Source organism: Xylona heveae, assembly GCF_001619985.1.
Source record: "Xylona heveae TC161 unplaced genomic scaffold L228scaffold_7, whole genome shotgun sequence".
NCBI lineage: Eukaryota > Fungi > Ascomycota > Xylonomycetes > Xylonales > Xylonaceae > Xylona > Xylona heveae.
The window spans coordinates 408,002-435,979 of NW_017264199.1; the positions used below are offsets into that span (position 1 = coordinate 408,002).

Below are 27,978 nucleotides of genomic sequence, written 5' to 3' on the forward strand. Positions count from 1 at the left end.
CAGGACGATGGCACGTAGGCGCTCTAGGCATACCATTGCCATTGCCAATGCCAATATCAGGGGTATCAGTATAACCTAATAGAATAATGCAATAACCCTGTAGAACAACTTAGATATAAGTTGACTGAAGTTTGAGCGCTGAGGGCAGAGGGCAGCAGCTTTGAAGTCGCGACTGTCGAGTGCTTCTCTACGCCCATGAAAACTTGAGGGCATACAGGAACTTTCCTCTCTCTACTTGATAAGGAGTTAACTTATTCAGGTACACGTTTGACGCTATATTCATCAGGACGAGCCCAGGTCTGTCTGAATGGTAGATATAATTCTGATAAAATCTAAATTCTTGAAAGATTAGAGCCTATCTGCGGGGAAGTAAATAAAAGGCAAATAAGAATAGAAAAGAAAGGAAAAGAAAAAAATAAATAAATATACGAATAAAATATACAACTTTTCTATGTACCCGACGCCAGAGAAATGCAGTGCCAGAAAAAAAAAACGAACAGTATATACAACGCCGCAACGACGCAATTATATAACTTTAATATCTTCAAAATAAGCCCTCCACCACTACCCGGACCCCTCCCGGACGGATCAAGCAGTATCAGCAACCTCGGCGAACCACTGTCTCAACGCGGCAGCCAAGACTCCAGGCAGTTCCCTGACATCCGTGACGACAAGATAGTACCCAAAGGGGAAGGTATCAAGATATCTCTTCATCTTGAGCTTCATTTCGCCATTGGGGCCTGCTTCGAACTCGGCAGAACTCATATCCATAATAGAGTTCCCGGCACCGCTACCGGCACCACCAGCTGCAGCTGCAGAACCAGGGGTATTTCTCAATGCGTCGACGACGACAAAGACAATCATGATGCGTTCCTCTTGAGCTTCTCTTACGAGTCTGCGAATGGTATCGTGATTCTCGCACACGCCATCGCTAATGATGAGGAGGAGCTGCCACATGTCGCCTCCTCCAGAAGGGCCGCTGGACTTGTTCTTGGCATCGCGGAAGAGACTAATGGCATTGGCGACGAGTTTCTTGACGTCCGTCTTGGTCTGGTGGAAGCCAAACTGCTGGAAGATCTGCGCGCCTGCTTCGGACGAAAAGGGCTTGTCGAAGGGATGCGCGACGCGGACGTTATCGCCGAAGCCGAGGACGCTGATCTCGCCGACTTCGAGCATGCTCATGGCGCGAGAGACGAGAGCGAGGGTTTCGAATGCGAGATCGCCACTGCCGCTCTCGCCCATGGACTTGGAGTCGTCGACGGCGAGCATGATTTGGTAGTTGCGCTTGGACGGGATGGAGCGGCGCATCCAGATCTTGTCGCGCTTGTATTGGGATGCAATGTATGGAATGATGCGCTTGATGTTGAGGCGTTTGCCCGTGCGGAAGTCGCCGCGCATTTTGGTGGCCAGGGTGGGCGCGAGAATGAGGCGGAGTTGTTCGGTCAGGGAGAGAGAAAGATCGCGAGTGATGGACTCGTAGTGGCCCCAGAGATGGCGCGCTTCGTCGGCGGAGCGGGGCAACAGAGCGGCCTCGTCGTCCTCGGCGCCGGCGGACGAGTCGATGTGGATGGTTGACATCTGTTGATCGACGTCTTGAAGCCGGTCGGGATCTTCTTCTTCTGACTGAGCTTCACGCTGGAGACGGTCTTGGCGGGAGGCGGCCTCGGGGATGAATGCGCCTGCGCGCCCGCTTTGGCCTTCTTCATCTTCGTCTTTCTCGGGACGAGGCTCTTTGTCGGCCTCTTCCATGACGGCGTCTTCGGTCTCTGGTTGTTGCGCTTGCTCCTCTTCCTCAGTGGGGAAATCTTGAGGGAGAGTGTCTCCGCCTGACTCTACAGCGTTGCTCTCGTCGAGTGCGTGGGCTTGATCTTCGTTGGCACCACCAAGGGCTTGTGCGTCGGCCTGAGCATCCTCGTCTGGGAGATGTTCGAATTCCATATCCTTGGCATCTTGTTCGTTGGGGTGGGATTGTTGTTGCTCTTGGTCCTTGCCCTCTTGTTGCTCTGAAGCCGGACGGATTTCGCGTTGCTGGCGATGCCAACGCTCAAGAGCACTGCCAAGTTTCTTAAAGGCTTGACTTTCATTGCTGTCCCGAGTTTCCTCTTCCTCGGCGTCTTTTCCGCCTTCGGGCTGCTGGCTGGGCTGGCCAAGCTGGCCTTCATTGGAAGGTGCTTCTTGCTGTTCGGCATTGTCTGAATCGCCCTTTGAGCCAGCGTCCTGTTTGGCGCTAGATGCAGCATTGGCTTCGTCCTTTTCTTGGTTCTGGTCTTCACCCACGCCCTGAACCTCACTCGGCGCAGCATTTTCTGCATTGTTGGCTGCATCGTCGCTGCGATTCTGGAGGAGACCTTCTTTCTCCTGTTCTTCCTCTTCTTGGCCAGCATCTTCCATTTCCTCGTCTTGTTGCTCGCCTGCCTCTTCGGTCTTTTCGCCTTCCTCATTCTCGCCCTGCTCGGCATCCAAGTCGGGGGCATCGAGGTTTTCGTCTTCGGGGCCCTGGTCTTGTTCTTCGCCTTCGCCCTCACCTTCCGCGTCTTCTTGCTCTCCTTCAGCTTGCATTTCATCCTCCTTCTCCGGCTCTAATTCCGGCAAGTCATCCATCATATCGTCATCGATATCATCTTCCTTCTCTTCGCCCTTATCCCCATCCATTTGCATGTCTTCAGGGAGATCAAGCGTCTCGCCCTCCTGCGTTTGGGGATCAGCCTTCTCAGGCTCTTCGCCTTTGACTTCCTCGCTCTCTTGAGCGCCACCTTCATCGGCCTCATCATCTTCTTCATTTTCTTCCTGCTCATTTGCATCATCTCCTTCCTGAGCTTGCTGCTTGTCATTCTCTTGGCCAGCGACCTGCTCGTCATCTTTCTTCTCGCCCTTGGACTGATCACCTTCTTGGTCCTTCTCGGCATCATCGCCTCCACCATCCCACATCTTTTCGTCAACGGCAGTGGGGTCAAGGTCATCAACGTCACCAGCTTCCTCGTCCATATCGTTTTCTTCTTCCTCTTTATCAGATCCGCCTTCTTCATCATCTTCGCCCTTATCAGAAGCGTCTCCCATCTCGCCTTCCAGCTCATCGTGCTGCATATCAACAGCGTCTTTTTCGTCTTCAATATCTTCCTTGTTGTCATCCTTTGCGTCAGGTTGTTGTGCGAGCTCGCTCAGATCTTCATCATCTTGAATGTCTTTACTAATATCCTCGGCACCTTCACCCTCGCCTAGTCCAGTTCCACTCTCAAGTTTGTCACCCTGACCTTGATCGCCAGCAGACTTTTCGGAGGGTTCGCAGAATCCTTGTTTGCTGATTGTCGTGAAGGATTTTGCAAGAACGTACGCAGTCTTGCAAGTCGAGCGATGAAGCAGGGCATATTGCGCAACAGCCTGGCTGTATATAGCTTCGTACTTGCGGATGATGGGAAGAGCCATTGAAAAGAGGGAAGCAGCCACGGATGCTCTTCCGCCAACAAGGATATCCGAATGACCCAATTTGCCCATTACTCCTTCAAGAAGAGAGCAAATGTTTCTCGGCTGAAGGGACCGTAAGGCGGAAGCTTGGCTACCATCAACCCGTGACATCCAACCAGCGTCGTCGGTTGAGGAAGGCAACGACGAATTGACCTCTTGAATTCTTTGAATAGCAACCAGGATGGAATCAAGTGAGTTTGTAAGTCCTTGATCAAGATTGTCAATGCCATATTCTTCGGTGCCATCGGTCATTGCATCTGTGCCCGCTCCATCAACGTTCTCATAAGGCGTAGTCCAAAGTAGAACCTGCTTCAAGGCAAAGCCAATCAAGGGATACTTTTCAGTCCACTGGAGAACCTGTTCCTTTAACGTGGCCAAAGATTCGCGAGATTGCACGGAAAGGCGAGCATGTGCAGTCGTAGAGACGCCCTTGGGCATGGCCGGCAGCGCCTCCCATTCGCTAGCTAGGCTATTCATCTTTGCCTTCCAGTTGACCATTCCACCCTCGACCTCTTCGAAATGGAGTTGACCTAGTCTTGCATGCGTCCTAATGATAGCAAGTCCCATTTCGAGAATTGGAGAGAGCCATCTGACCGCCTTGCGTACCCCTTGCGAGCTAGCAGATGCAATCTGGCAGAGTTCATAATCCTTGGGCGACCAAAGGTTTGCAATCTGTGAGACTGCAGACTTCAGCGCGTTGAGATGTGCCATGGATTCGGAGAGCACGCCTCGCTGGTTGATAGACGCATTCAGCATTCCTTCCAAGAATCCAACGCTACGTGCAACCTCAGCGCCAGTCAAGTCACCAGAATGTTCACGAGAAGACTCTCGAACTCGAGGCATGAAGTCCAAAAGTCGGTAGAGGTAGCCCTCTGCACTAACTGCCGCAGGCAGATCCAAGCCAGTTGGCAAGGAAATAGTTGTCGCAAAGATCGTGCTAACAGAGGCTTGCTTCTCCAGAGTTGCCGCGTTCAAGTTTGACTTGTAGCCCATCTGTCGCATTTCTTTGAGGGTGTCAGAGAACAACTTCCGCTTCCTGGATTTGAGATGTTTGACTTCCTCCTTGTTATCTTTCGTGAGTGTGGAAGGCGTCTGCTTTTGCAGCTCCGCCATAGAGGATATGATATTTGTCGTAAATTCTTCTAGGAGGCCAGATCCGTCCAACGCAGCTTCCGGCGCAGCCGCAGTCTTGGCCATTACGTTAATGGTAGTCGTCGCATTAGTGAAACGCGTTGGCCTGTTGATCCAATTCGGCACGGATTTCTGACACATTTGCAAGGCTTCATGATCAACCCCTGGAATAGTTGGCTCTGCAAAGGTGATGATCTTTTGCGAAGCATCATCGGTTTCATCTGGGATATCCTGGCTCAAGATGCTGTCGATTGGTCCAGAGAGCAATGTGCGGTATTTTCGGACAAGCTTAAAAAGCTTGTGGTGAGATCGCTTGGCACTTTCGCGCAGAGCAACAATGTTGGTGTCCTTCCAGCTTGCAAGCAAGACGACCTCTTTCATGTCCTTCTCGAGCGTTTGCCGGCCCTTTTCAATCGCTTCCTTGACGGATCTTTCGTATCGAGAGTAGAAGCTTAGGAAGTTCTCCAGCGCAGTAATAATGATCTTGATCTGAGGCACTTCCTGCGCGATGAGCGAAAGATGTGTCTTGAGTTGCTCTAGGAGTCGGAGTCGCTGAGCATATTGTCCTAGCGAGGTGGAGGAGAAAAAGCCTTCTAGGGTTCGCAAGAGTTCTCTAGAGTGCTCTCCCAGTTGCTCCCCCTTTTCTGCCAATGCAAGAGGAGCGGCGACGACAGCTTCGTAGGCTACGAACCACCATGCCCTGGCATCACTCTCACATTTTTCATTTTCAATATCGAATAGGCGGGCCCACGTTGCCAGCTCAAGCCGACGCCAGCTGACTAACAGAGAGGTGAGTTCATCATAGAGCGCTGCGGCTGAATATTCTCTGCTCGCAACCGTTTGCCACTCGTGAACATGTCCGTGAAGCTTTTCAACCTTGGTCATCAGCTTTGCCACAGGCTCGATATAGCGGAAGGCCAGGATTTCCTCGCAAACATTCAATACATCTGAGAGTGTTGCGTGCTCGGGCCAAGTCTCACGGATTGCTGCGAAACGGTACTGAATTCGGTGAACCAAGGCGAGAAGATTTCGTGTTTCGGGGATATTCGGATCAACATAGAAGTTATACAACCTAGGGGTTGCGGTCGTAGGCTGCAAACCATCCAAAACTTTGGCGACAGAGGCGAGAGAAGCTGAGAGTTGATCTTCCACGGCAGTTGTGGGTAAGAACGCATCACTATCTAGGTCAAGTTTTCCAATCTCGGAGGCAGAAGCCTCGAAAAGAGACTTGAGCTCCTCGAAAGCCGACGTGGAGCCGCTGAGAACGCTTCCATGTAGCTCGGCAAGACGAATAGCGAGCGACTTGGGATCGCGGACAGTCGACGATTCCGTAGCTGGTTCTTGATCCTCTTCCGAGTCTTCGTAAGTAGGGAACGTTTCTTGGAATTCTTGCTCGTCCATTTCGTCTTCATCTCCACTTCCACCTCGATAGCGGTAGAGTCCAGAAGTAGCGGCAGTTTTCTCTTGGTCAGCAGCTAGCTTTTCCTTCCATTCGCTGTAATATCTTTGGAAAGCTTCAAGGAAGAAATTGCGTCTTGCTGAGCTTGCAGGATCTTGATTACCACGTTCGACTCTTTCAACTGCACACATGGTCTTAAGGCGATGCATACGCTGATCGAAGCTTCCAGCAGCAAGGGACAAGTCGGAAGACAAGCCAAGATTCCAGTGCCTGCCGCCCATGAACGGCACCGTTTGAGCGAAATACTCAATGACCTTTGACGCATCGCTCGACTCGACACCCTGAGAAATTGCAAGCGAGAGACCGATATCCAAGCATTGCAAGATGCCAATGGCAGGGGCGGTGATGTCTGCATAGGCACGGAAGCTTTCTGACAGTCGACGGCTGATTTGTGTTATATTCTGCCGCATAAGTTTGGCCTCTGCAACAGCTTCGGGAGCTTTCTCGGCTACTGCAGACAACAAGTTGGTTTCAGGCTGTCGGCGGACGACAGAGTTAAGTAAATTGAGGAAGTCGCCTTGGAGTCTGCTCAATTCAGATTTCTCCGGCCTAGCAATGTTTGGCACAGCCGGCTCTTCTCCCATTGTCTGGAGCTCAGACTCGATAATTCGGCAGCGCACATTTGTATCTTGGCCGGTAGCCATTTGCTGGAACCACTTCAGAGCGAAAAGCTCTTTCTCTAAATTCAATCTGCGATCGTTGTGGCGTTGTCTTTCAACGAAAGGCTTAAGAGCCGGATCGAAAGGACGGTCTGGTAGGTAAAGAAGGAGACATCCAATTGAAAAGTAGGTCCAAGCAGCAGATGTTTCATAGAAACGGCCAGCAGTCTCGAGAAGAGCCTTACTCAAATGCGCGACACAAGGGAACAGATAGTCTGAGATTATCTTTCGCGCATTGTCTTCGGATCCTACCGTCTGCTTGAAAGGAAGCGCTGGAATGTGAGAACATTGATTCTCTGATTCTGCATACTGCCATGGTTCCGCAATTGTATCCAAGTATGCGAAGAAGGTCTCCAAGGAATCCTGTTCGAAGAAAGACTGATGTGCCTGAAGGGTGGCCTTCAGCAACGAGCACAAAGCAGCATTAAGTAGCCTTAGCTGATCAAGTGCCATTGCAGTTGTGCTTCGAGCAATGCTTTGCCCGAGACTCTTCAATTCCGTCTCAAGGAGATTAATCTGCTTGAGTGTAGCATCCCCATGGGCGACGGTCTTGCGTAAGACCACGGACGGCAACACGCCACGGAGCGCAATGAAGCTGCTCTTCTCACGACTGTTCGCGTAAATTGATAATCGCGCAAAAATCTCAGAGACTTCGCCTTGTTGCTTGCGCTGATACCGGGATTTGCTTGCTCGGCCGGAGAGAAGTTCGGCAACTGGGTCAAGAGCGACCGCCGATTGCTTCCTCCAGAGAAGATCATGGTACTGGCAGATGCCCTCAAATTCTTCCTGGAAAAAGGGCCGAACGACGCCTTGATCCTCATTGACTTCCTGCTCTAGGCTACCAACAGCTTCGGTAAGTTCTTTGAACAGAGTGTCACCATCAGCTCCCTGAAGGACAATCGCATCTTGGGCCGCGTGGATCAGGGCCCGGGCAGTGCTCAAATCGGTCAAAGGAGCTTTGATCTTCCATAACAGAGCATCAAATCGATCAGCGAGCTGTTCAATGTGCAACAGCATCTGCAATCGGTCCATCGTTGGAGGAGTTGCGGGTTTGAGTGCGTTCCACAACCTCTCCATGGAAAGTCCGGTTGTCAACTGCCAGGCCATCTTGAAGGAGTCCAAAGACGACGAAACTCCTTGAAGAAGACGTTCTGATGGTCCATCAATAGCCTGCAATGCGGAGACTATCGTACGGCCAATCTCTAGGTGAACTTGGAAAACAGCGTCATCGAAAGACTTGGACTGTCCAAGGTGGAAAATGCTCCACCAATACGAGGTTACTCCTCGAACAAACCCAAGCATTGATGGTGGCACCGCCTGGAGATTCTGCAAAACTTCATTGGCCCAGTCAAGCAGGGTCTGACGGAGTGTAACCAAGAATGAAAACAAAGGATATGTAGAGTCTTTGGTAAAGTTGGCTATCCTGGTTGAAGCAATAGACCTCTCCAGACGAGTCATCTGCGACGGTTTCTGTGATTGAGATGCCTTTACAACAAGATTCAGCTCCTGGTCCATGGCAAGCAATTCCATCGATAGTTCGTAGATGGCTGCAAGCGGATAAGGGTCCTGCGAAGTAATAGCGTATACGGGAAGCAAGGATTCGTTAATAAGAGGATGAAGAGGTTGCACATCTTTAAATGCAGGATCCATTCCAGTCCCCTGGGCCATATCGGTGTAGAAGTTCGCGAGCGCGTTAAAGCCACTGCCCTGGGGATTCGAGAAAGCAATGCGTTTCCTATGGACAAGTGATGTGACGACGTCTTCCCGAGCATACTCTAAAAGCCCTTCAACAGCTTGGCCTAGCCACCTAGACAATAACTTCGTGTCTGCCAGGGAAAGGTGGTCCAACCCAATGCCGAAAATTTCGTTCGCGAGATTAGTGGGAGGCTGGATTTGAGGAATCTGTCTGAGCGCTCTGAAGCGGGACATTGCCGAGTCAAGTGTGAAGTGCTTAGACTGAGCATCTGGAATGGCTTCCATGTTCTCAAATGGATACAGGTAGATTTCGATGGATCTGTTTCTCATTGCCCGGGATAGCTCGCCATATCGAGGATCCATAGTGAGGAAGAGTCTGAAATTTGGATGAGGCTTGATAGCTTTAGCGCTGCCATCTGCAGTGCGATGCTCATTGATGATCAGCACACCGTTAGGCTCAAGCAAGGAATTCAGCCGGTCTAGCACGGAAGCGCTGCAGAGATTGGCATTGTCAAGAACGAGCCATTTCCCCTGCTCCACTGCCTCGACCAGGACACCATCGACCCATTCAAAGCGAGCCTTATCAACGACCTGTGCCTCATCCAGGAGAGCCTTGGAGATGTCAATGAGATTTGCGATGTCGTCTGACTGCCTCAGGCGCTGCAAAATAGCCAAGGACTGGTGAATCGCAAGGAGATTCGGTGTAGGGCCCAGCGAGGCGAGCATGTTCTCGAGAAGATGGATCCCTTCAGTAGACGGGCCACCGGCAGCGTGCTCTGAGACTAGCCATGCCCTCGCAAATCGCTCGAGCTGTAAGAAAAATTTGGTAGCGTTCCTCTGGGGGTCAACTTGCTCATATCCTCCAACCAAGTCCATCGTATCAATCTCGGCATTAAGAGCAAATTCAACAAGAGGCACACCTGCCAGAGCTGACACCTGGCGAAGTAAGCTTGTTTTACCTGAGCCAGATGGACCAACAAGAATGCTCGGCCAGCCTTGTTGTATGCAAATCATCAAGGACTCAATGACTTGCAATTGCGATTTGGGAAGGTTAGAGGCAAGCACTTGTGTCGGTTGCAGGACATTATCTCGAGGAAGCACTCCAAGCCCAACTTGAATATGAGTCAAGTCCAGGCTGGTGTGTAGGACGGGCTGCTGGAAGCTAGATCCAAAAATATCCATGCATAAATGCACAACATGCGCCTGATCCTTTTCGGTTCGGAAACGTTGACGGAAAAGCATCGGCACAAATTCCACCGGATGTCTTGACCGAAGGATGCCAGTGTTACAGGTGAGCAGGCCAAGCCATCTCAGGGTATCTCGAAGATTAAATTCCCAGGGGCCTCCGTGAACACCAAAGGTGCTGACCTCAGACACCTGGTTCTCCAATGTGGATACGAATTGAATCAACTTTCGAATTTCCTCTTCAGGGTAGCTGGGAAAGTTATGCTTGCAAATCATCAGCATGTCCTCTGGCCTGAAAATGTCCGCATACACAACTGTGAATCGGTTGACGAATGACGCCGGCAATCCTTTTCGGCCTCCACCTTGGTGATGAGGGTTTTGAGCAGCAAAAAGAGTGAAATTTGGATGCCGCTTGAATGTGCGATCAAGTTCAGAAATGTAAACCTCTCCTCTGTGATCAAGACAGGCGTTCAAACCCTCGAGCACAGACTGAGAGGCCAAGTTCATCTCATCGAGCAGAACCCAGCGACCCTCTTGCATGGCCTTGAGGAACGGGCCATCACGCCAGGCGAAGTGCCCAGCTTGGGCTCCTTCAACAGGAACATCAGAGCCAAAGAGGTCCATTAGGTCTGTCTGGTCTGACAGGTTTATCCGGGTAAGGCGCTTGCCTAGGACACGGGCCAGTGCAGCGACAAGCGTAGTCTTACCAACGCCGGGATTGCCTTCCAATAGGACAGGCTTCTTCAGCTGTAATGCTCGGAGGATTCGCATAGCATTCAATTTCGTAGTTGGGGCATGTAGATTGAAGCTCAGGTCATCAGAAGAACCTTGCTCGCGTGGCAGAGCGAATGGACCAATGTGCAGAGCCTTCTCGTTGGCAGAGATCTGCACGTCTTCCATGTAGACCGATGTGACATCACTCTCGAGAAGCTTGCTGAGCTGATCGATACATCTTCGCCTTTCCTCCGGAATGCGGTTTTGCGGAATAGCTAGCATAGCGGCGGGATTGGCTCCGAGGGTGTCAATATACACCATGGAAGTCCCATGCAACATCGAAAACTTGAGGTCAGGGCTGTTCGACTGGTTCACAAAATTTACCAGTGCGAGAACATCACGAATCGAAATCGAGGAAGCAACTGAAGTGTTGTAGGTCGCTCCAAACCATTCAGCGAACTTGACAATGGGCTCAGCCAGGCTGACCGCTGAAGGTGTCAACTTGGCCCCGACGATCTGGAGGACATCATCAATCTCAGTCATTGGCGGTACCCATATCTCCGTGAAACGGTTTCGCAGAGCCGGTGAAAGTTCTCTCTTGCCGTAGTCTCCACCAGGGTTCATTGTAGCGAGGAACTGGTAGCCATCCACGCCGACGACAAAAGCGTCGTTGGAGCCCTTCTCCGCAAGAAGGAGAGTCCGTGAGGGCTCAAGAACACTATTCAGTCGTTCAAGAACAGAATCATCCGCCAACGAAATTTCATCTAGCAGGAAATATTGGCCCGTCTTCATGGACGTGACAAGGCTACCATCGGCCCATTCGAATAATGCCTTCGCCTTGACACGGTTCGTTTCAATCCTAACCCGCAATGAACTCGGAATCTTTTCTAAAGCGGCCGGATCCAGAGTGGAATATTCCCGAATCATTTCATCCAGTTCATCAAGTGGCGGCGGCCCCCGTTGACAGTGGTGCGTAAAGACCTCGATTAGATCTCGTTCAAGCTGCAACTCAATTACAGCACGGTTACGCACAGGCCTCTGAGCTCCAATCAAATCTCCAGTTTCAGTATTCTGGTGAGCATTGACAATGTGAAGTTTCTTCCCGGCAGCCTCTGCCAGTAATTGACAGACAGTGGTCTTACCGCAACCCGTCTCACCGACCAAAAGAACCGGTTCATTGCTCGCGAGAGCCCTTTGGACAAGCACGTATAATCTGCGCATAGCTCTAGTCCAGACGACCCCATGAGATGCAAATTTCTCTGCGGAGAAGCTTTCATCAGAGAATGCCTTTTCGCCATAAAGTGCTTCCTCATTAATCTTGACCCGCATAACCTTCTCGATCACATGCTTGACAGCGTCCCGTTCTTCGGCCTTTCGCACTCTTTCTGCCAATAGCATGAAACCGTTGATAGCTAACTGGTCTCGATCGTCAGCGTCTCGCAGAGCCCATCGAAAGAGGTCACGAAGGGTAGCGAAACTATTCTTCTGTTCAAACAGCCTGCTGCTCTGGCGTAAAAGTGCCAGCTCCTTGTACACAGAGACAATACGTGTACAAAAGGATGGAGCAATCTGCGTGCGCTCACGTAGAATCGTTTCAAGTTCATCCTCGGGTATGTCGTCAAAGTGCAGCTCTAGGAAACGATTTCTGAACGCCCGAGACAAGACCTTACGACCACCGTAGAGACCAGGCGGGTTCTGGGTGGCGAAGAGCATGAAATTTCCATGAGGACGGACGACTTCTTGAGTCTCGGGGATCAGGAGCTCCCTGTTGTCATCGAGCAGACGGTTCAATGCTTCAAGCACATCGGTAGGTGCAAGGTTAAGTTCATCCAAGACGATCCAGTGTCCTTCACGCAGCGCAGTGACAAGAACTCCTTCCTGGAAATGCAGCGCACCGCTACTGTCGGAGACGTAGGTACCGAGATACTCTTGCAGATCAGTGTGTTCATGGTTATTGATTCTGACGAATTTGTTTCCGGTAATCTTGGCGAGATATTCAATCATACTGGTTTTACCGGATGACGTGGGTCCTTGGACGAGAACTGGGAAGCGTCTTGTAGAGGTTGCACGAACAAGATTGAGCATATTCCGTTCCACGAAAGGTGTGATAATATAGTGAGGTTGTTCCTCTATGGGGTAATCACCTCTGGGCATCCAGTAATGACCGAATTGCACATACGGCTTGCCATCTTCTGGCATTCTTGGTGTCTGATTCAACACAGCCCGTACATTTCGGCTGTTTCCCAAGAGATGCTTGTCGATCAAAGGAATCAATAACCGCTCCGACTCCTTATCCAGAAGGGTCAAGAAGCTCATAGAGAAACCTTCGTAGAGCGCCCTGCGCAGACCATAAGTTGGAGCAATCTCCATAGAATAGCTCAGCGTGCGAGTCAAGGTCCGAAGACTGAAGTGTGGTCTTTGATTCGCGCCATCAACAAGCTTATTCTCGTTTGCCAGCTTCTTTGCGGCTAAATATAGTTGACAGACGTCAGACGCGACACGCTCATCTGAGTGTGTTCGAGAGCCCAAGTAAGCGCTGACCACACTCAGCAAGCTGTCGACATCTGTATCGGGACTATCCACATAGATTTCTGTAAATCGAGATCTCAAACCAACAGGGAGATCCTTCTTTCCAATATCTGTGGCTGGATTCATAGCACCGAATATGCGAAAGTCTGGATGAGCTCGAACCCGCTCAACATCGCCAGTCTCGGACAGCAGTAACGATGGTCCATCTCCTGCTCCGCTGTAAAGCAGATCAGCAATACTCTCCAGCGTATCCGGTGATGCAAGGTTAATCTCATCGAGAAGAACCCATTCACCGTTCCGGGCAGCCTTCACAATATTTCCTTCAATAAAGGTAAATGCGAAGCTTTCTGAGCCACCAGAGAGCTGCATATCGAAACTTCGCACATCCGCAGCAAACCTTCTCCACCTCGGCTTAAGGCTCTGGTACTCTGGCGAATCGATCTTGCGTTTTTTCTTAGGCTGCTCACCATCTTCATCGGCCGGCGACGAAGCGGTATCTTCGAGCGTGCCGAAGACTCCCTCGACCATCTTCAATGCTTCGTGCCACAGAGTCGAGGCCCTGGGCCACTGGCCCTTAGCGACACACTTTCCAAGCATATCCAGGTATCGTTGATTTTTCTTCAAAGAAAAGGTCAAGGCAAACAGCTCATCAAACTCTTCCTTTAGAGGAATAGCAAGGCTTCGCACATTTACCGGCTTGAAACCTCCCAGAAGATCACCGCTTTCACTCTGCTGAGATAAATTGACCGCGGTCAACTTGTAACCCAAAGAATCCGCAAGCTGCTGCACCACTGTGGTTTTACCTGTACCGGTTTCACCGACTAGGAGCACAGGTTCGGCCATGCCAACTGCAACTCCGACCTTTTCCAGAAGGCGCAGGGTATGTCTATTAACGGCGAAAGGTCGGTTCGCGCCGCGCTTGGCCTGCTTCGTAGCTCCTGAAGGGCCTTTGCGTTTAGAAAGCTTCGCTCGACCTACCAGGAAAGACTTGTCGGCGTTGGTGTATCGTGGCATGTGCGCCTCGAGGAAGTACTGCACTCGTTGCGGCGGCACGTGCATCTCCTCTGCAATGCACGACGCAAGAGCTATTTTCGCATCTCCAGCCTGGAGGTGTCCGGCAAAGCAATCGGCAGCCTCCATGAAGATGTCGTCTGTAACATTCTCAGGGAGGGCTTCGGTTCCGGTGAGCGAGCCGGCAGCCTCAAGAACAGAGTGGATACGCCGGCACCATTTCAGGAGATCTCTTGGCCCAACTGGCCGTCCGAGAGCAACTTTGCTGGTAATGGTGGGCGGCGGATGTTTATGGAGAGCTTCGACTCTAGAATAGACGTTCATAATGGAGGGAACGAAAGCGTGTAGTAGAGGGAAAGCGTTCGCAATAATCTTCTGCAGTTCCTCATCTTTTGGCATTTTCACATTAACCCGCCGCCACAGCCGGTTGCTCAACATGTTTGTGCCAGGCATGATTTCTTCCCCTCGGGGGTTGTAGTTGGTTCTGATGGATGCAACAAGCTTGAACCCTCTTCCAGCTTGTACCCTCTCACCCCGATTCGGGATCAACAGCTCGCCGCTCTCAATCAGTGGCAGGATAACGCTTATAACTTCAACCGGGGCACGGTCTAGATCTTCGATGAAAACCCAGCGGCCCTCTCGAACAGCGGTAGTCAGAACACCGGGCCGCCATGTAAAGGATCCGGGCGTGGAGGCTGTCGTGTACATTCCAATCAGAAGCTTCGCGTCTGTCTGCTCGTTCAAGTGGAGCGTGACCATTGATGATCCCACGTTCAGCTCTCGTGCCGCATCTGCGATCAACGAAGTCTTTCCCGAACCAGCCACACCCAGCATGAGAACTGGGTCCGGCATAAGGAGCGCTCTAGCAATAGACCTCACATTATCCACAGTCGTCGGTGTTTCAACCAGCGCAGAGGATTGTGTCGGAGGTCCCTGCAACCGTGGGACTAGAACACCATAAAAATTTGCGACGAGAGGTGAAAGATCTTGCTGTGTGAGCAATCGGGCTGTGGGGCCGTCTGTTAATTCCGAGCGTCGAGCCGCTCTAATTGTTTCGAGCTGCTTTCCTAAGTCTTCCATTCTTTTCTCCTCCCAAAGGCTACCAATCGTTAGCTTGGATCTACTCAGAGAAATTTCCATATTGAAACACACCTCAGGAATCCATAATCGATCTGACGACCTTCCCATTCGCCCTCGACAGCATCCTCCCCTAAATATTTCTGTATCATGCTATGCGTTGCCGCATCCGCCGCATGCAAGTACAGACTAAGTACCCTAATTGCCAGGTATCGTACCTGTCTGCTGGTATGTCTCAGCAGCAACTGAAGCTTCGAGGGCAGAATGCGCTTTCCAAAAATCTCGTTATCATGGACCAACAGTCGAAAAGTTGTAAGCAGCAGATCCTGAAGATCCGCGTCCTGTAAAGCATTTAGGTCCACCTGAGAATTAGCAGAAAAGACTGCAAATATATTCCCTTCCCGTCGTCGTAAAAGCTCTTCGGCGTAGACAGACAAATGAGGCGCAAAAGGCAGAATGCGTGCAAAAGCCGAGAGCACCGATTTGAATTGCTCCGGCAATCGAGTAGAAAGGACCCATCTTGCGCAAGAATCGGCGAATAGGTCTTCGTAATAGGTAAATATTGTAGTGGTTAACCTGGGGTCAAGCGCCGCTGCAGAAATGGCGTCAAGATATATAGGCGTCGAGCCATGTCGGATGGCATCTAATAGGTAAGGCGGAAGTAAACTGAGGACGTTTTGGTCCTGGAGCAGGGCGGCATCGCTCCAGGAGCAATCCATGGCCGGAGTATAGTCTCTGGCAATTGGAACTAAACTCCTCCAAAAAAAGAAAAAAAGGTCACAATATTAAGTTATATCCTCCCACCTCGTCGTCCTCTTCTGGACCTAACGGTTCTCTCTCAATGTTCTTGTCTCTCCAGATATTTTTTGGTTTCGCCTCGGCGAGTCGGCGAATGTGTTGCGCTAAACCCTTTTAGGTGGCCCATCAATGTTCGATTTTCGAGACTCGCGAGCTCATCTGAATGATCAATTCGATTCCCCAATCTCTCTTTCGCTCTCTGCCGCTCTTCTTGCCAGCCAATTCCATCCGTCCTCCATCCTAACAGCAGTCCTCTGGAAAAATGTCCGTCTCTTGCAGTCTGGCAGCGCGATGCTGCGCTCGCGCCGCTCGTTTCTCTGCCGCTCCTCTCCGTCCGGCAGCCTCGACTTTCCTCGTCCAGACCCAGCGACCCGCTGCTGCGCGGAGATGGCAGTCGACCGAATCTGCTGCCCCCGTGGACCCTAAGATTGCCGGCATTGTCGACCAGATTAGCCAATTGACCCTCTTGGAGACTGCAGACCTTGTTTCGACGCTCAAGGTACGACATTGAACCCTCATCAACATCGAATATTGGAGAGCCGAATTTCTAACATGTTTCCTCCTTAATAGACAAAACTTAACATCCCCGACCTTCCCGTTGGCGGATTCGCTGCTGCTGCGCCTGCCGCCCCTGCTGCGCCTGTCGAAGAAGAGGAGGCTGCTCCTGCCGCTCAGGAGAAGACCCTTTTCACGTTGAAGCTTCAGTCCATTGAAGCCGGTTCCAAGCCTAAGATTATCAAGGAGATCAAGAGCATGCTCGGCCTCAGCTTGGTTGACAGCAAGAAGTTCGTTGAGAGCGCACCAAAGGTCATGAAGGAGGGCGTCCCCAAGGAGGACGGTGAGAAGATTGTCGAGACGCTCAAGGGTCTGGGTGCCGTCGTTGTCATGGAGTAAGGTGGTGGAAGATGACTTGTTTTGCAATTCTACAAATAATCTGCCAATACGAGGCAGGAAAAGGCTGTACTTTTAGGGACTCAAGCGCGGACCAGCGGACAAATAAATTGTCTTTTTTTCCGTTGAAGCTGTACCATTTTTTCGGGCATATATACTTTTGTTTTTATGGGAAATCTTGTACAGATAGATTTTGCTTTGCAATGGTCAAAATCTAATAGAGGAAATCCTTTATTTATTTCATCAATCTGAAAACGTTTGACCACTGAACCGTGAAATACTATGGTACAATATGGGAATCATTGAAAAAGACTCAACGGCAGAACAACCATGAGAAGATTCGATCTTATGGAACACCAGCAAAGCAACTTTTCCACATATGCCAAACGCCAAGGATCATCACAACGCCAGTATGAGAAAGGAACATAAAACTGTCCGCGTACGGTCCACGTTTGACCGCAGATCAGTTAGAGGTTCCTTGCATGCTGCGCATATACTCCGCAACAGCGGTTGATCGGTCGGCTGCTTCTTCGCCAGCCATGATATAGTCATCCTCACCGATATCGCTAAGGTCATCGCAGAGTTTGTAGAACTCAGCATCATTCTCGGGGATAACGGCCCAGATATTCTCTCTAAGACGCTTGTGCCGCTCGCGATCTTCCTCGATACGCTGCTCAATCTGGCGCTTTTCGGGTTTCGGGATATCCATCACTTTTGTTCCGTGAGGAGTAGTAGCTGCGGCCTTGGCATTCGACTGAGGAGACCCAAAAGCAGAGTGGGTGGGGAGAGTATCACGTTCCTTCAGGCAGGCTTCAATCTCGGCGAGGCCTTCCTCGGTGAGCACGCCTTTCTGTCGAAGTCCACTCAAAACCTAATATGGCCATGTTAGTTGCACATTACCGACCCTTTCTTCCGGAATATATGCGATGAGAATAACATACGCGGCGGACAACTTTGATATTCGCTGCACCAGATCCGTCCTCTGGCGCGACGGCATCCACAACACGGAGGATATCCCGCTGCATCATACGGATAAACTCTCCATGATTTTCCTTTTGAGCCATATCGCAGAGATGCTCGATGAAGAACATGATATTGGCGCGGTTATTCATGCTATTCTAATTCAACAAGTTAGCTTAACGTTTACCCTCAAAACGCTCCCTTCAGCTTTATCTTGAGCGCTGTTGTCAAGAGAGAGGGGGCCTTTCATCGGAATCAAAACTCACCCGCTCAAGCTGTTCCAAGATGCAGGAATGCAAATCCTCGTCCATGTCGCGGTACTTGAGAGCATAGTGGGCAGCCTTTTGCGACGAAGTGACGGACGCGTTGAGATGCTGCAGCTGCGAGGTGAAGCGCATGCGGACTTCAAAAGGATCCGCCATATCGTACAGAAAAACAGGCAGAAAAGGGTCCTTCGAGCTCTCCTTAAGGCCGGTATGCTTTCGTTCGGGGAAGGTAAGAATCCACTCGGGCGGATAAGGGGGCCATCCGTTCTGAGTATCAGGACGGGTTTTGTAGGCTAGAATGTAGCCAAGTTTGCCAGGCCTCTTTTTAGACGGGGACGCAGCCGCCGCAGGAAGTTCAATAGGATCAAGGCAGAAGTTAGGCTTGAGCAATGAAGGCCGGTAGTTAGTAAACCACTTCACAAAGTAGCTGGATCCTGCAGCAGCCATTTCGGGTTAACCTTGACTGTCGGAGGTGGATGAACTTTGCTCCGAAGGCGGTGAGTGGAGTGGGAGCGGAACACCCCTCCGAAGGGTTCCAGCATTTTGTCAACCCCACCAGGGCCTTATCGCCGCGACGACAACAGGCACACGTATTTATTACCTCTTCTGCACTCTTCAGGATTCACTTTTCCAGCTCCCCGACATTTAATTCCAGTCAAACACTTTCCTCTATTCTTTACAATGCCCGCCCAAGCGCAACAAGGCTCTGGCCTTACCCTAACTGCCCTTGGCTGTGGTAGGTAGCTTACTTTAGTTTCCACCCCAGCACTGACAGTTTATTTTGCATTTATAACATGCCATTGACACTACGTACAGGTACCATGGGCATTGCAGTTCTCTCCGGAGTCATGGCTAAGTTAGCTGAGCTTGAATCTCAGGCTTCCGCATCCTCGGAAGACGTTCCGAAGCGCCTCCCGACCCGCTTCATTGCCTGCGTCCGGTCTGAGAAGTCAGCGAAGCGCATTGAGAACGATCTGTCCAAGCACTCTGCTTCTCTGGATATTATGCGCAACGACAACGTCAAGGCGGTGGAGCAAGCGGATATTGTCCTGCTAGGATGCAAGCCCTACATGGTCCGCGACATTCTGGGCGTCGAAGGCATGCGGGAGGCTCTCAAGGGTAAACTGCTCTTGAGCATGCTCGCCGGAGTGACCGTTCAACAGATCGAGGAGACATTATACGGCTCTGCATCAACAGGCGACCCAATTGCTGAGGGTCGTTGCCGTGCTGTTCGCGTCATGCCCAATTATGCTGCCTTTATTCAAGAATCCATGACAGTCATTGAAACCTCTACCCCGCCCTTGTCTGACGAGTCCGCAGCATTGGTAGCCTGGATTTTCAATAGCGTTGGAAAGGTGGTCTTCCTGCCGCCCTCGGGCCTGGATGCTAGTACCGCGCTGGCAGGCTCGGGACCGGCATTCATGACCGTTATTCTCGAGGCCATGGCCGATGGCGGTGTCGCCATGGGTCTGCCCCGCGCTGAAGCGCAGTTGATGGCTGCTCAGGTCATGCGCGGCGCTTCTGGTTTGGTTCTTAATGGCGAACACCCCGCCGTTGCCAAGGACAAGATCTGCTCACCCGGCGGTTGCACCATTGGCGGTCTTACCGTTCTCGAGGAACGTGGCGTCCGTGGCTCCGTCTCCAGAGCCGTGCGAGAGGCTACAGTCGTGGCGAGCCAGCTGGGTCAAGGAGTCCGCAATGTCAATGGAACCAGACATTGAGTGGATTCATCCATTTAGTGCATTTTCCCGGTATCTCTCATTCAACATCTCCCTTGATCATTTAAAAAAGTTCTTCAGCGATGTTTCAGTTCTATTCTCATGAATAATGTTAGAAAGCTGAAATTCCAAACGCAATCTAGATGTACAATAACATTACAGATACACACCATGGGAGTGATCATGGTGTTGAAAAGAAAAGAAGAAAATTTGAGAAACCCTTTATCGTATATTTACTACGCTTTCTGTCCCGTCGCTGGCCTCATCTGCGCCAAGTAAACCTCTTTCTTCGCCTGTGGATCCTTCATTCTCTCTGGGAATCCCCGCAGAAGCACCATGTCTATCTTCTTCTGCGCCGTTAAGAATATACCAGACATCCTTCTTCGTAAGAAGGCCTTGCAAGGTGCCTCTATTGCAGAAAAGTACATAACGTAGACCCAACCGCTGGAAAAGATTGACGGCAAGCTGCAAGCTGCTCTTCGAGTCAAGCGTGATTGGCGTATGATCCATCCAAGGTCGCAGGTCCAGAGTCGTGGTAGGATCAGCCATGGACTGCGAAGAGAAGAATGTTTCAGCTGTGGGAGGCAAATTCCGCGGAGAGCTCACAGCTGAGTTCAGTGCAAACGCAAGCTCGGTACGAGATATGTATCCCAGCAGGAGCGAATCGCGTGTATCGCTGATGACAGGAAAACCTCGATGTGGGTTATTAGTTAAGAGCTGATTCAGTGATTCGATAGTGTGGCCACTCGCTGAAATGACGACCAGGTCTTCTATCCGCGTCATAACATGCGACACGGCAACATCTGGAATCGGATAGTCGTCGCTATTATCCAGGAAAGGATATTCGCTGAGATGAATCCAGCTTTCGTAGATTCCGCGCTTTCCAAATGCATCTCCTATCCATTTGCTAATCATGACGGCAATCATGATTGGGAGGACGTATGTTAAAGCACCCGTGAGTTCAAACATGATGACCACAATGGACACAGTCATCCGTGTAAGCCCTGCTACAGCAGAGGCAGCGCCGATGATAGCGTAAGTACCCGGTGTGACGCAGGCTATGTCCTGCTCACAGGTAGAGAAGATGAAAGCTTTCGGGAAGCTGCTCTGCACAATCTCCATCACTAGACCAATCGCTCGGCCATAAAGCGCACCAATCGCCATGGAAGGAAGAAGCACACCTGAAGGTATCTGCAACCCAAAGGTTACCGCTGCAAAGAGGAAGCCTAGGACGGATGCCACAAGAAGCAGAGCGATAACGCCGGCATTGGCCGCCCCAGTTTTGCAAAGCCCAAGTTGATCATCAGTAAGTGCGGAGCATTCTGCGAATAGGGCGAAAACAAGCTCCGAGACTTGTGCCCTCATATACATAATGGGAAAGTTGACCAAGGCGGTGATTAAAGCGAACAGTGTGACCTCGAGAAGTGGGTGGTCTACAAATCGAGAGGTCTTTCGCCAGTTTGCAACCTTCATGTTCAATTTGATGAACGCACCGCCGTACAGGCCACCCAATATTCCGAGCAAGACAAACGGAACAAGCTCAAATGCATGCCAACCACTTGAATAGGTGACTTGGTACAAAACCAATTTGCCGGAGCGGAAAGGATTGAGAGCTTGCAATGTCACGGCTGCAACCATGGCGCATACGAAACTCTGCCACATTGTCTTGTCTGGAAAATAATACGATAGTTGCTGTAAAGTATTAGCACATGTCCTTGAGCTGAAACTTGCTTGCACACTTACTTCCAAACTAAATAAAACGCCGCCAATAGGAGAGCCAAAAGCGACAGATATACCGGCCGCTGCTGCTGCAGAGAAAACCTCACGTTTTCGAGCTTTATGTTATATTAGCCCACGTGGCTGCGAACGACCGTCATCCGAGAGAAAATTACCTTCATTTTTGGATATATTATCAAAAAATTTCATAAAGACATTCGCACAGCAACACGCAACATGTACCAGGGGACCCTCTTTGCCCAACCATAGACCAGAAGCAACTGAAAGGCACTATTGAAGAAGAATTAATACTACAAATTCTAGGTTGGCAGGCTTCAAAACTTACCAGGCCAAGGGATTTCGTAATAAGAGTCCAGGTTCCCAAAAAGCGTTTAATGACAAACCCTCCCAAAACTGTCTTTATCTCTGGTATACCACTCTGCTTCGCATATATAGAATAAGTTCCAACCAAGACGCTTGCACATGCCGCAAAAAATACCTGTATGGATGTTAGTAGCGGAATCTGCGAAGACAAGAGTGATAAGCATACCGAAAACAAAATGAAGAATATATATTCCACAATATAACCACCTGCTCTATTTCCAACGTGAAGTGCATCACTCCATGGAGTCCATTCCTGGCATTGCGACCATTCTGAGCCTTATTAGCAAACACAAAATTAATTTCCCGCTGAGTCAGGTTCTTCGTACCGTCATGTCCCCAACAACAAAACGCCTTATTCAAATAGAACCTGCCACCTCCTGGGCCAGTTTTGCAATATCCATTCTTAATATCGCCTAGCCAATCACTCACGATATCAATAGCCGCAGCGAGTACGCCAGCCGCTATTCCCGTGGCGATCAAAACCAGCCACACTTGGCTGGCATCCAGCAGCTGCAATGCTGAGCCCACGATACCCTGAGTGCTCGAAGAGAGAACCCGTAATCTCTGTCGCTCCTTGGTGTATTCAAAGATCCAATCAATGGCCGTAAGATTGTCGTAGCCTACACGCCGTCCTGGACCTTCGACATACCAGTCCAAAGGATCGCCGTCTTTAGAATCAAGTGGTCGGTCTTGGAGCGGCTCGTCGTCCAGGGAAGTTCTTTCTGCCAGTGATCTGTTTCGCCGATGACCTCGACTTTGACCGTTTGCCTGTCGAGGCAACGGTGATGTCTGGCGACTACTATTCGAAAGAGGCGACGGCAGAAATTTGGAAAAGGAAAAGCTCGAGGGTGACTTTTGTCTGCGCTTGAAAGATATTCTGAAGCCAATATTAGAGAACTATCACAGGGACCCTCTATGCTTATTCGAGACTAACCCGCTATTTGCTTCATCATTGAGTGGGTCTAATGAGAGGAGGGTTTCATCACGAGCATGACTGGCAATAGGATCATTATCGTCATCATCCTCAATATCGACCGCATTATCCACATTCGCAATGATTGGGATGTCGCGACTGGACGAGGCTTCGGTCGAGTCTGGCGGCGGAAAGCCCGCAGAGGAGCTTGACATTTCGGATTTATCTCATCAGCATCGCAAGCTTCCAAGAAGAATAAACATGCGACTCAAGTATATGACTTCATGCTATCTGTTATCAATCCCAAGTTTAGGGTTTCCTTGAGGACCCTTGAATGCGAACATCTTCGGAACATGCCGAGCGCTTGACATTTCCGTCCCAAAACGCCGTTCTTCAAAATGACGGAAGCTATCCCATCCTCTGTTTACAATCACTCAATTTTTTTTCTTCTTTGGTGAAAGATATATTGCACAAATTTAATTGATACCCAGGTTTTTGTTTTTGTTTCATTCTTGAAGCAACCCGTATTGCAGTTTCATTTAGCTTGTATTTTTTAAAAATTTTGTTTATATTGTGTTTTTATTTCGGCAGCTGATATCGAAAAGACCAGCTCAAAGTCTCAAAAGTTTTCATTCTCAAAAAGTTTTGTCAAAATATCATCATGGAAACAGGAAATGAGGAAACAAATCCAGGAGGGGAAGCTTCTCAAGAAACGACCAATGTGGTGGAATGGTCCCTCAACCTTCTGCAATCACCTGACGATACCTCACAATTCGTCGGGCTAGCAATGCTGAAACCTATCCTAGGAAGACGGGAGCATTTCCAGGATGATCCGACTCTGATTTCAAGATGCTGGGACTCGATTTCTCCCAAATTTCTCGATCGTCTGCTTCGATCAGACAAGAGCATGGGAAAGAGCCGGGACGAAGCAAGCAATATGGTCTCGTTGGGAGTCAGCATCATACATTCTTTTATGCTCCTACTACCTCCCGAAGCCAAAGAAAAGAAAAAGATGCTTGGACGGACAAGAAGACTAGTGGCAGCACTCACAAGAAGGTCAGTACTGTTGTACTTCCTATAATTCTCCTCCCAAGCCGATTAATTCACCCCATGATCACCATATAATTTTTAATAATCTATATGCTAATAAACCGTAGTTCGCCCGAGACAACAACACAGATCCTTCAAGTACTGCTTGCGTTCTCCAGCACCACTGCTGGAGCCAGCACGCTTTTCCATGTAGATGATCTCTCACCTCTACTAGAGATTACTCCACAGGACCGCCTGGCATTGGACGTAATCCAGTATGCTCTCGTGAACGGCATCACATCCGATGATGCCAGCGAGACCGAGAAGCAGAGATTCGAAGCTATAATATCAAGTCTCGTGCTCTCGTTTCGTGACGCTCCTGCAGACTTATTACTCGAAACCCTCGCAGATCTCTTTATGCGATTACCAGAAGATGTATGTAATGCCCCCTCATCCTTCCGTGCCCTTGTCCCGTTCCCCCTTCTTTTCATCCTCCCCAGCCATCTGCACCCATCCGTCACATAAAACCTAACTAACACCATTACACCATCAAGATCCTCTCTCCATCTCCCAAATGGATACCGTCCCTCGTAAACCTGATTCAACAAGCCCTCTTCAAGCGACCTACAGCCAGCGCCCGCAAATCCATTACCTTTCTATGCGGGACGCTCATCAACGATCGTCAATTTGCCAGTACTCTTTTCCGCGATCAGCAGTCCCTTCCCGGCTTCCCCACTCAAAGCGAAAAGCAACGCGGCAAGCAAAAGGAATCCGCTGCGTCTCTCCCCAGCGAAACCAAACCCTTTTCCTCTCTATTTATTAACCTTCTCCTCATCGACATCCGCGCGACTATTCCCTCGCTGATGGAGAATCTCGCATCGCCTACATATCCCGAGACCGCGACACGACTAGGCTTCGCATATCAGATTGTATTCACATTTATAAGCCAGCTCATTTCCGCATTCGACCACCTTGACGATGAAGCTGATGCCGACATCGACACCGACCCTGACCCTGCCTCTCGCTCATCCCTGCCAACCATGCCTCTCCTTCTCGCACCAGACCTCCTGCTCAAACTCCGCCGTGACATTGCAGAAACCATATCCCTCACAATCGAGTACCTCCGGGACCGATGGGACGCGGCCGTTGGCGGAGCTGCAGGACTACATCCAGACGCACGACCACGGCCTCCTGCTGCTGCTGCTTCCTCACAATTTACTTCAGGTGCTTCCGCCCCATCCGGAACGACCGACAACAACACTACTTCTTCCGAACCCTCCGCCCCGCTCAGTCTCCCGTGGGACACCGCCTCTGCGCCAATTACGCACGACAGTCTACTTCTCAGCGCACTTGGTCCGCTTGGGCTCTGGCTGCGCGAAGACGACGACAACACGGCGCTGCGCAACGAGGCTGTCGGCATCACGGACGTGCTGGTGGGCATGTATCCCTCTGCGCCCACGACGGCGCGGTTGTCCATTCTGTACGCGCTACAGGGCATCGTCGATGCGGGGGCTGGGTCCTCCTCCTCGGCTGGCGTCACTGATACTGGTGCTGGTGCTCGTACCCGCAATCATGACGACGATGATGACGATGATGACGAAGATGATAGAAAAGCGCCCCGTTCATCTGGAATCGACACGTTCATGACCGAGAATGGCTGGAAAATACTCGCGTCTGATTTGTTGGATCTACTTGGCGGCGGCAGCGGCAGCGGCAGCCAAACCGTCGGAGGTGGGACCGGAGACAAACCCAACGAGATCACGGGCGATCAGAACACGATAGATCATCTCCTCGCTACGGAAATCATCCGTGTCCTTTTACAAATCACCGAGTCACGGCCCGGTACAGGCGCCATGCCTTTGTCCGAGACGTGGATGCCGCTTTTACACAGAGGAGCTGGACTGGCTGATTTGCAGGCTGTCGGTGGGGGAGAGGAAGGGGAGGGAACCAGGAGCGAGGCAGTCCCAATTGAAGTGCGTATTGCGTTGTGGCAGCTTCTTGTGGAACTGCTGCTTCGGTCGCCGGCCAATGTGCGTCAAAAGTGTATGGGTGCTGTGCGTAAGATCCAGAGCTGTGCAAAGGAATTGCTGGATGTGAGTTCGACGTCTCGGCTGGGCGGTAACAGAAAAGGAAATGATGGTGGGGTCTTGCAAAGGATAGGACTTGTGACAGACGATGATAGGGATGGGTTGGCGGAGGTTTTGGAGGGGTTGGAGGGATTGGGAATAGGGAGTGAAAGCGAATTGAATGCTTAGAGAGTGGTTGTGAGTCTGTTTCAATTTGTGGACTTGGAGAATGGAAGATAATGGCTTTATTGCTTTCTCTATGTTCATCATATTATGATGGTCAAAAGGATATAAAAGTTTACTGAAAACGGAAAGAAGAATAGCACACCGTCTATGACAGGTGTTCTGGCGCTTAATGAGAAAATCAAGAAAAGAGATGTTAAGAATATCATCGACAAACATAATACAGAGCTTTAGTAATATTGACTTGTGCGCTCCAAAAGAGTCAAACTAATTACCCGTTCGCCGTGTATCCCGAAAATTACCAGTCGTTATTATCGTACGGATAGAAGATGTTTCTAGTGACCACCAGTCGTGGGAAGCTACAGAAGAATGTTAGCATCGAATGAATGAGAAAAACAAAATGCCGGATCAGGCAAAGACATACTCCCAGAGCAACCTTGAAACTGTCATAGATCAACCATTGGAATGCGGTCAGAGTACCAATCATGACGATTCGCACGGGGAGACCGTTCCACAGGCCAGTGAAACCAATGTTTCCGTAGATTCTCGAGATGGCCTTGACGGCACTCTCACCAGCTACGATAGCGTTAGTCAAGTGGTTCCAATTTGGTCATTCTGTTTAAGCGGATCACGGCCCGAATTGTGACACATACCCTGCCTTTCGGCGTTCAACTTGCTGACCATGACATCAGCCGGATGGCTTACGACAGCACAGCCAACACCGGCAATATAACCACCCAAGAACGACACTCCCGTCTGCTGAAGCGAATTGTAGCTCTCCTTGGGCTTGCCGAGGAATTGGTAAATGTACGAAACGGTCGTCTCAAAGGTTGCAAATTTCACCATGGTATAGGGGACCTGTCGTGCCCAGAGAGGATAAAGGCCCTTGTAAAGTCTGCCACCGCATTAGCTTTTCATTTCATAACGCATCGTATTTCCAGGAAAATCTTTATGACACCTACCCAGCATAGCCTTCCTTGGCAACAATCTTGGACCATCCCTCTCTCATCGTGTGCGCAAAAGGCGGAAGCGTAGTCTGCATGCGGACCTTGATAGCTTCAAATGGACAAAGGGCAAGGTCTGCCAAAAACTCGGCCGAGGCACTGGCCCCCAGATACACAAGAGTTTTGTTCATGTTCGGGAACAGCTTGTCTCCGTAGAGATACTTGAAAACTTCGTAAAATCCATATTTACCGCCTCCCTGGAAGCTGTAACCGATAAAGGTCGGAGACCATCCGAAGAAGACACCTCGCAGGCCGGAACCCTTGTATATCGTCTTCCACGCGCTAATGTTGGATGAATAGATTTTCGGATCGACTTGGCGTCGGCATTTCACCTGTTACCAAATTAGTTTCATGCGGTCGGTGGAATGGAATAAGGCCAGAGTAGGAGACTAACCAGATCCAAGGGAGTAACTGTTCAGAGTTCGAGTCAATTGACATTCTTGTATGCATTGAAGAACCAGAATTAAACGTACCACCAGTGTGAGTTGGTCCACAAGCTAGAATTGTAGGGTTAGCCAAATATTTCCATAGCTGAGGGAGCCATTGAAATCTGCTAACGTACCAATAACGCCTCCCAGCGCGCAGGCACCGAAATATGTGGGAGAGTACGGCTCAATTTTGCTCTTGGGCTGAGGGAGCTTGAAGCTCGACATGGTGGAGGACTTTATTGATGACTTGGTCTTTCAAGATGTCGTGTGATGTCTTTGACTTTGTTTTCTACAGCAATTGTGTGGGAACCAGGGCAGTAGAGCAATGGGGTATCTGAAAGAGGGGAGAGGTCGCGAATGAAGAGGGGAGCAAAGGAGAAGGCCGGGTCAGATCAAATGGCACATAAAACTACAGATAAGAACAGGATGTTGGTCAGACAGTATTTATAAAACCAAGCTGGGGAGGAGGTCTGCCGTCAGTGTAAACCGACGGCCGGATAGAGTTAGGGGTTTCGTGACCCCCAGCGTGGGTAATCTTGCGTTTCCCTGTCGTCAAAGGAACGGGCAGTGACGTCTAGCTCACAGGCCGCTCTTTCTTTACGCTACGGATTATATCCCGAGCAGGGGACGCTTCCTATGTCAATACCAGTGAACGTCCGAATTATATCCTTTCTCCGGTGCCAGATTGTTCAGTAAACAG

The 27,978-nt window shown here is 50.3% G+C and overlaps 7 protein-coding genes across 7 annotated transcripts; 3 read left to right on the forward strand and 4 right to left on the reverse strand.

The window, feature by feature from the left end:
• Positions 1-224: 224 nt before the first annotated feature.
• L228DRAFT_283757 (midasin) lies at positions 225-15,680 on the reverse strand. Its single transcript, XM_018336143.1, has 3 exons — positions 14,998-15,680; positions 9,902-14,944; positions 225-9,841 (listed from the first exon to the last, which is right to left on the reverse strand). The coding sequence occupies exons 1-3, from the start codon at positions 15,639-15,641 to the stop codon at positions 589-591; spliced, it is 14,940 nt and encodes a 4,979-aa protein (XP_018187165.1). The 5' UTR covers positions 15,642-15,680; the 3' UTR covers positions 225-588.
• Positions 15,681-15,898: 218 nt separating this feature from the next.
• L228DRAFT_261765 (ClpS-like protein) lies at positions 15,899-16,835 on the forward strand. Its single transcript, XM_018334363.1, has 2 exons — positions 15,899-16,219; positions 16,291-16,835. Exons 1-2 carry the CDS (start codon positions 15,983-15,985, stop codon positions 16,612-16,614), a joined length of 561 nt encoding a protein of 186 aa, XP_018187166.1. The 5' UTR covers positions 15,899-15,982; the 3' UTR covers positions 16,615-16,835.
• A 239-nt stretch (positions 16,836-17,074) lies between these two features.
• L228DRAFT_283759 (hypothetical protein) lies at positions 17,075-18,284 on the reverse strand (the record flags this gene model as incomplete). The annotated part of the gene is made up of 3 exons (XM_018336144.1): positions 17,075-17,482; positions 17,553-17,729; positions 17,838-18,284. The coding sequence occupies 3 exons, from the start codon at positions 18,282-18,284 to the stop codon at positions 17,075-17,077; spliced, it is 1,032 nt and encodes a 343-aa protein (XP_018187167.1).
• A 142-nt stretch (positions 18,285-18,426) lies between these two features.
• Positions 18,427-19,776, forward strand: L228DRAFT_221608 (pyrroline-5-carboxylate reductase). Its single transcript, XM_018330274.1, has 2 exons — positions 18,427-18,573; positions 18,654-19,776. The coding sequence occupies exons 1-2, from the start codon at positions 18,519-18,521 to the stop codon at positions 19,556-19,558; spliced, it is 960 nt and encodes a 319-aa protein (XP_018187168.1). The 5' UTR covers positions 18,427-18,518; the 3' UTR covers positions 19,559-19,776.
• L228DRAFT_256268 (hypothetical protein) lies at positions 19,697-22,866 on the reverse strand. Its single transcript, XM_018333916.1, has 7 exons — positions 22,590-22,866; positions 21,982-22,532; positions 21,822-21,925; positions 21,618-21,770; positions 21,448-21,562; positions 21,299-21,390; positions 19,697-21,247 (listed from the first exon to the last, which is right to left on the reverse strand). Exons 1-7 carry the CDS (start codon positions 22,781-22,783, stop codon positions 19,778-19,780), a joined length of 2,679 nt encoding a protein of 892 aa, XP_018187169.1. The 5' UTR covers positions 22,784-22,866; the 3' UTR covers positions 19,697-19,777.
• Positions 22,867-23,229: 363 nt separating this feature from the next.
• L228DRAFT_261769 (DUF1941-domain-containing protein) lies at positions 23,230-25,852 on the forward strand (the record flags this gene model as incomplete). Its single annotated transcript, XM_018334364.1, has 3 exons — positions 23,230-23,624; positions 23,726-24,032; positions 24,152-25,852. 3 exons carry the CDS (start codon positions 23,230-23,232, stop codon positions 25,850-25,852), a joined length of 2,403 nt encoding a protein of 800 aa, XP_018187170.1.
• Positions 25,853-25,890: 38 nt separating this feature from the next.
• On the reverse strand, positions 25,891-27,947 carry L228DRAFT_221614 (mitochondrial carrier). Its single transcript, XM_018330275.1, has 7 exons — positions 27,413-27,947; positions 27,320-27,347; positions 27,245-27,257; positions 26,809-27,182; positions 26,500-26,741; positions 26,271-26,422; positions 25,891-26,205 (listed from the first exon to the last, which is right to left on the reverse strand). Exons 1-7 carry the CDS (start codon positions 27,501-27,503, stop codon positions 26,182-26,184), a joined length of 924 nt encoding a protein of 307 aa, XP_018187171.1. The 5' UTR covers positions 27,504-27,947; the 3' UTR covers positions 25,891-26,181.
• Between the last annotated feature and the right edge of the window lie 31 nt (positions 27,948-27,978).

What these genes read in the sequence shown, in the direction of transcription:
- L228DRAFT_283757 (XM_018336143.1), bottom strand. Translation starts at nt 15,641, where the DNA reads ATGGATTGCTCCTGGAGCGATGCCGCCCTGCTCCAGGACCAAAACGTC. An exon ending in ATCGATTATGGATTCCTGAG is followed by an intron (nt 14,945 to 14,997) that starts GTGTGTTTCAAT and finishes AACGATTGGTAG; the next exon opens with CCTTTGGGAGGAGAAAAGAA. An exon ending in GTCAACCGATTCACAGTTGT is followed by an intron (nt 9,842 to 9,901) that starts GTATGCGGACAT and finishes TAACTTTCCCAG; the next exon opens with CTACCCTGAAGAGGAAATTC.
- L228DRAFT_261765 (XM_018334363.1), top strand. Translation starts at nt 15,983, where the DNA reads ATGTCCGTCTCTTGCAGTCTGGCAGCGCGATGCTGCGCTCGCGCCGCT. An exon ending in ACCTTGTTTCGACGCTCAAG is followed by an intron (nt 16,220 to 16,290) that starts GTACGACATTGA and finishes CCTCCTTAATAG; the next exon opens with ACAAAACTTAACATCCCCGA.
- L228DRAFT_221608 (XM_018330274.1), top strand. Translation starts at nt 18,519, where the DNA reads ATGCCCGCCCAAGCGCAACAAGGCTCTGGCCTTACCCTAACTGCCCTT. An exon ending in CCTAACTGCCCTTGGCTGTG is followed by an intron (nt 18,574 to 18,653) that starts GTAGGTAGCTTA and finishes CACTACGTACAG; the next exon opens with GTACCATGGGCATTGCAGTT.
- L228DRAFT_256268 (XM_018333916.1), bottom strand. Translation starts at nt 22,783, where the DNA reads ATGTCAAGCTCCTCTGCGGGCTTTCCGCCGCCAGACTCGACCGAAGCC. An exon ending in AATGATGAAGCAAATAGCGG is followed by an intron (nt 22,533 to 22,589) that starts GTTAGTCTCGAA and finishes TATTGGCTTCAG; the next exon opens with AATATCTTTCAAGCGCAGAC. An exon ending in TTACGAAATCCCTTGGCCTG is followed by an intron (nt 21,563 to 21,617) that starts GTAAGTTTTGAA and finishes CTTCTTCAATAG; the next exon opens with TGCCTTTCAGTTGCTTCTGG.
- L228DRAFT_221614 (XM_018330275.1), bottom strand. Translation starts at nt 27,503, where the DNA reads ATGTCGAGCTTCAAGCTCCCTCAGCCCAAGAGCAAAATTGAGCCGTAC. An exon ending in GCCAAGGAAGGCTATGCTGG is followed by an intron (nt 26,742 to 26,808) that starts GTAGGTGTCATA and finishes ATGCGGTGGCAG; the next exon opens with ACTTTACAAGGGCCTTTATC. An exon ending in GTTTCAAGGTTGCTCTGGGA is followed by an intron (nt 26,206 to 26,270) that starts GTATGTCTTTGC and finishes ATTCTTCTGTAG; the next exon opens with CTTCCCACGACTGGTGGTCA.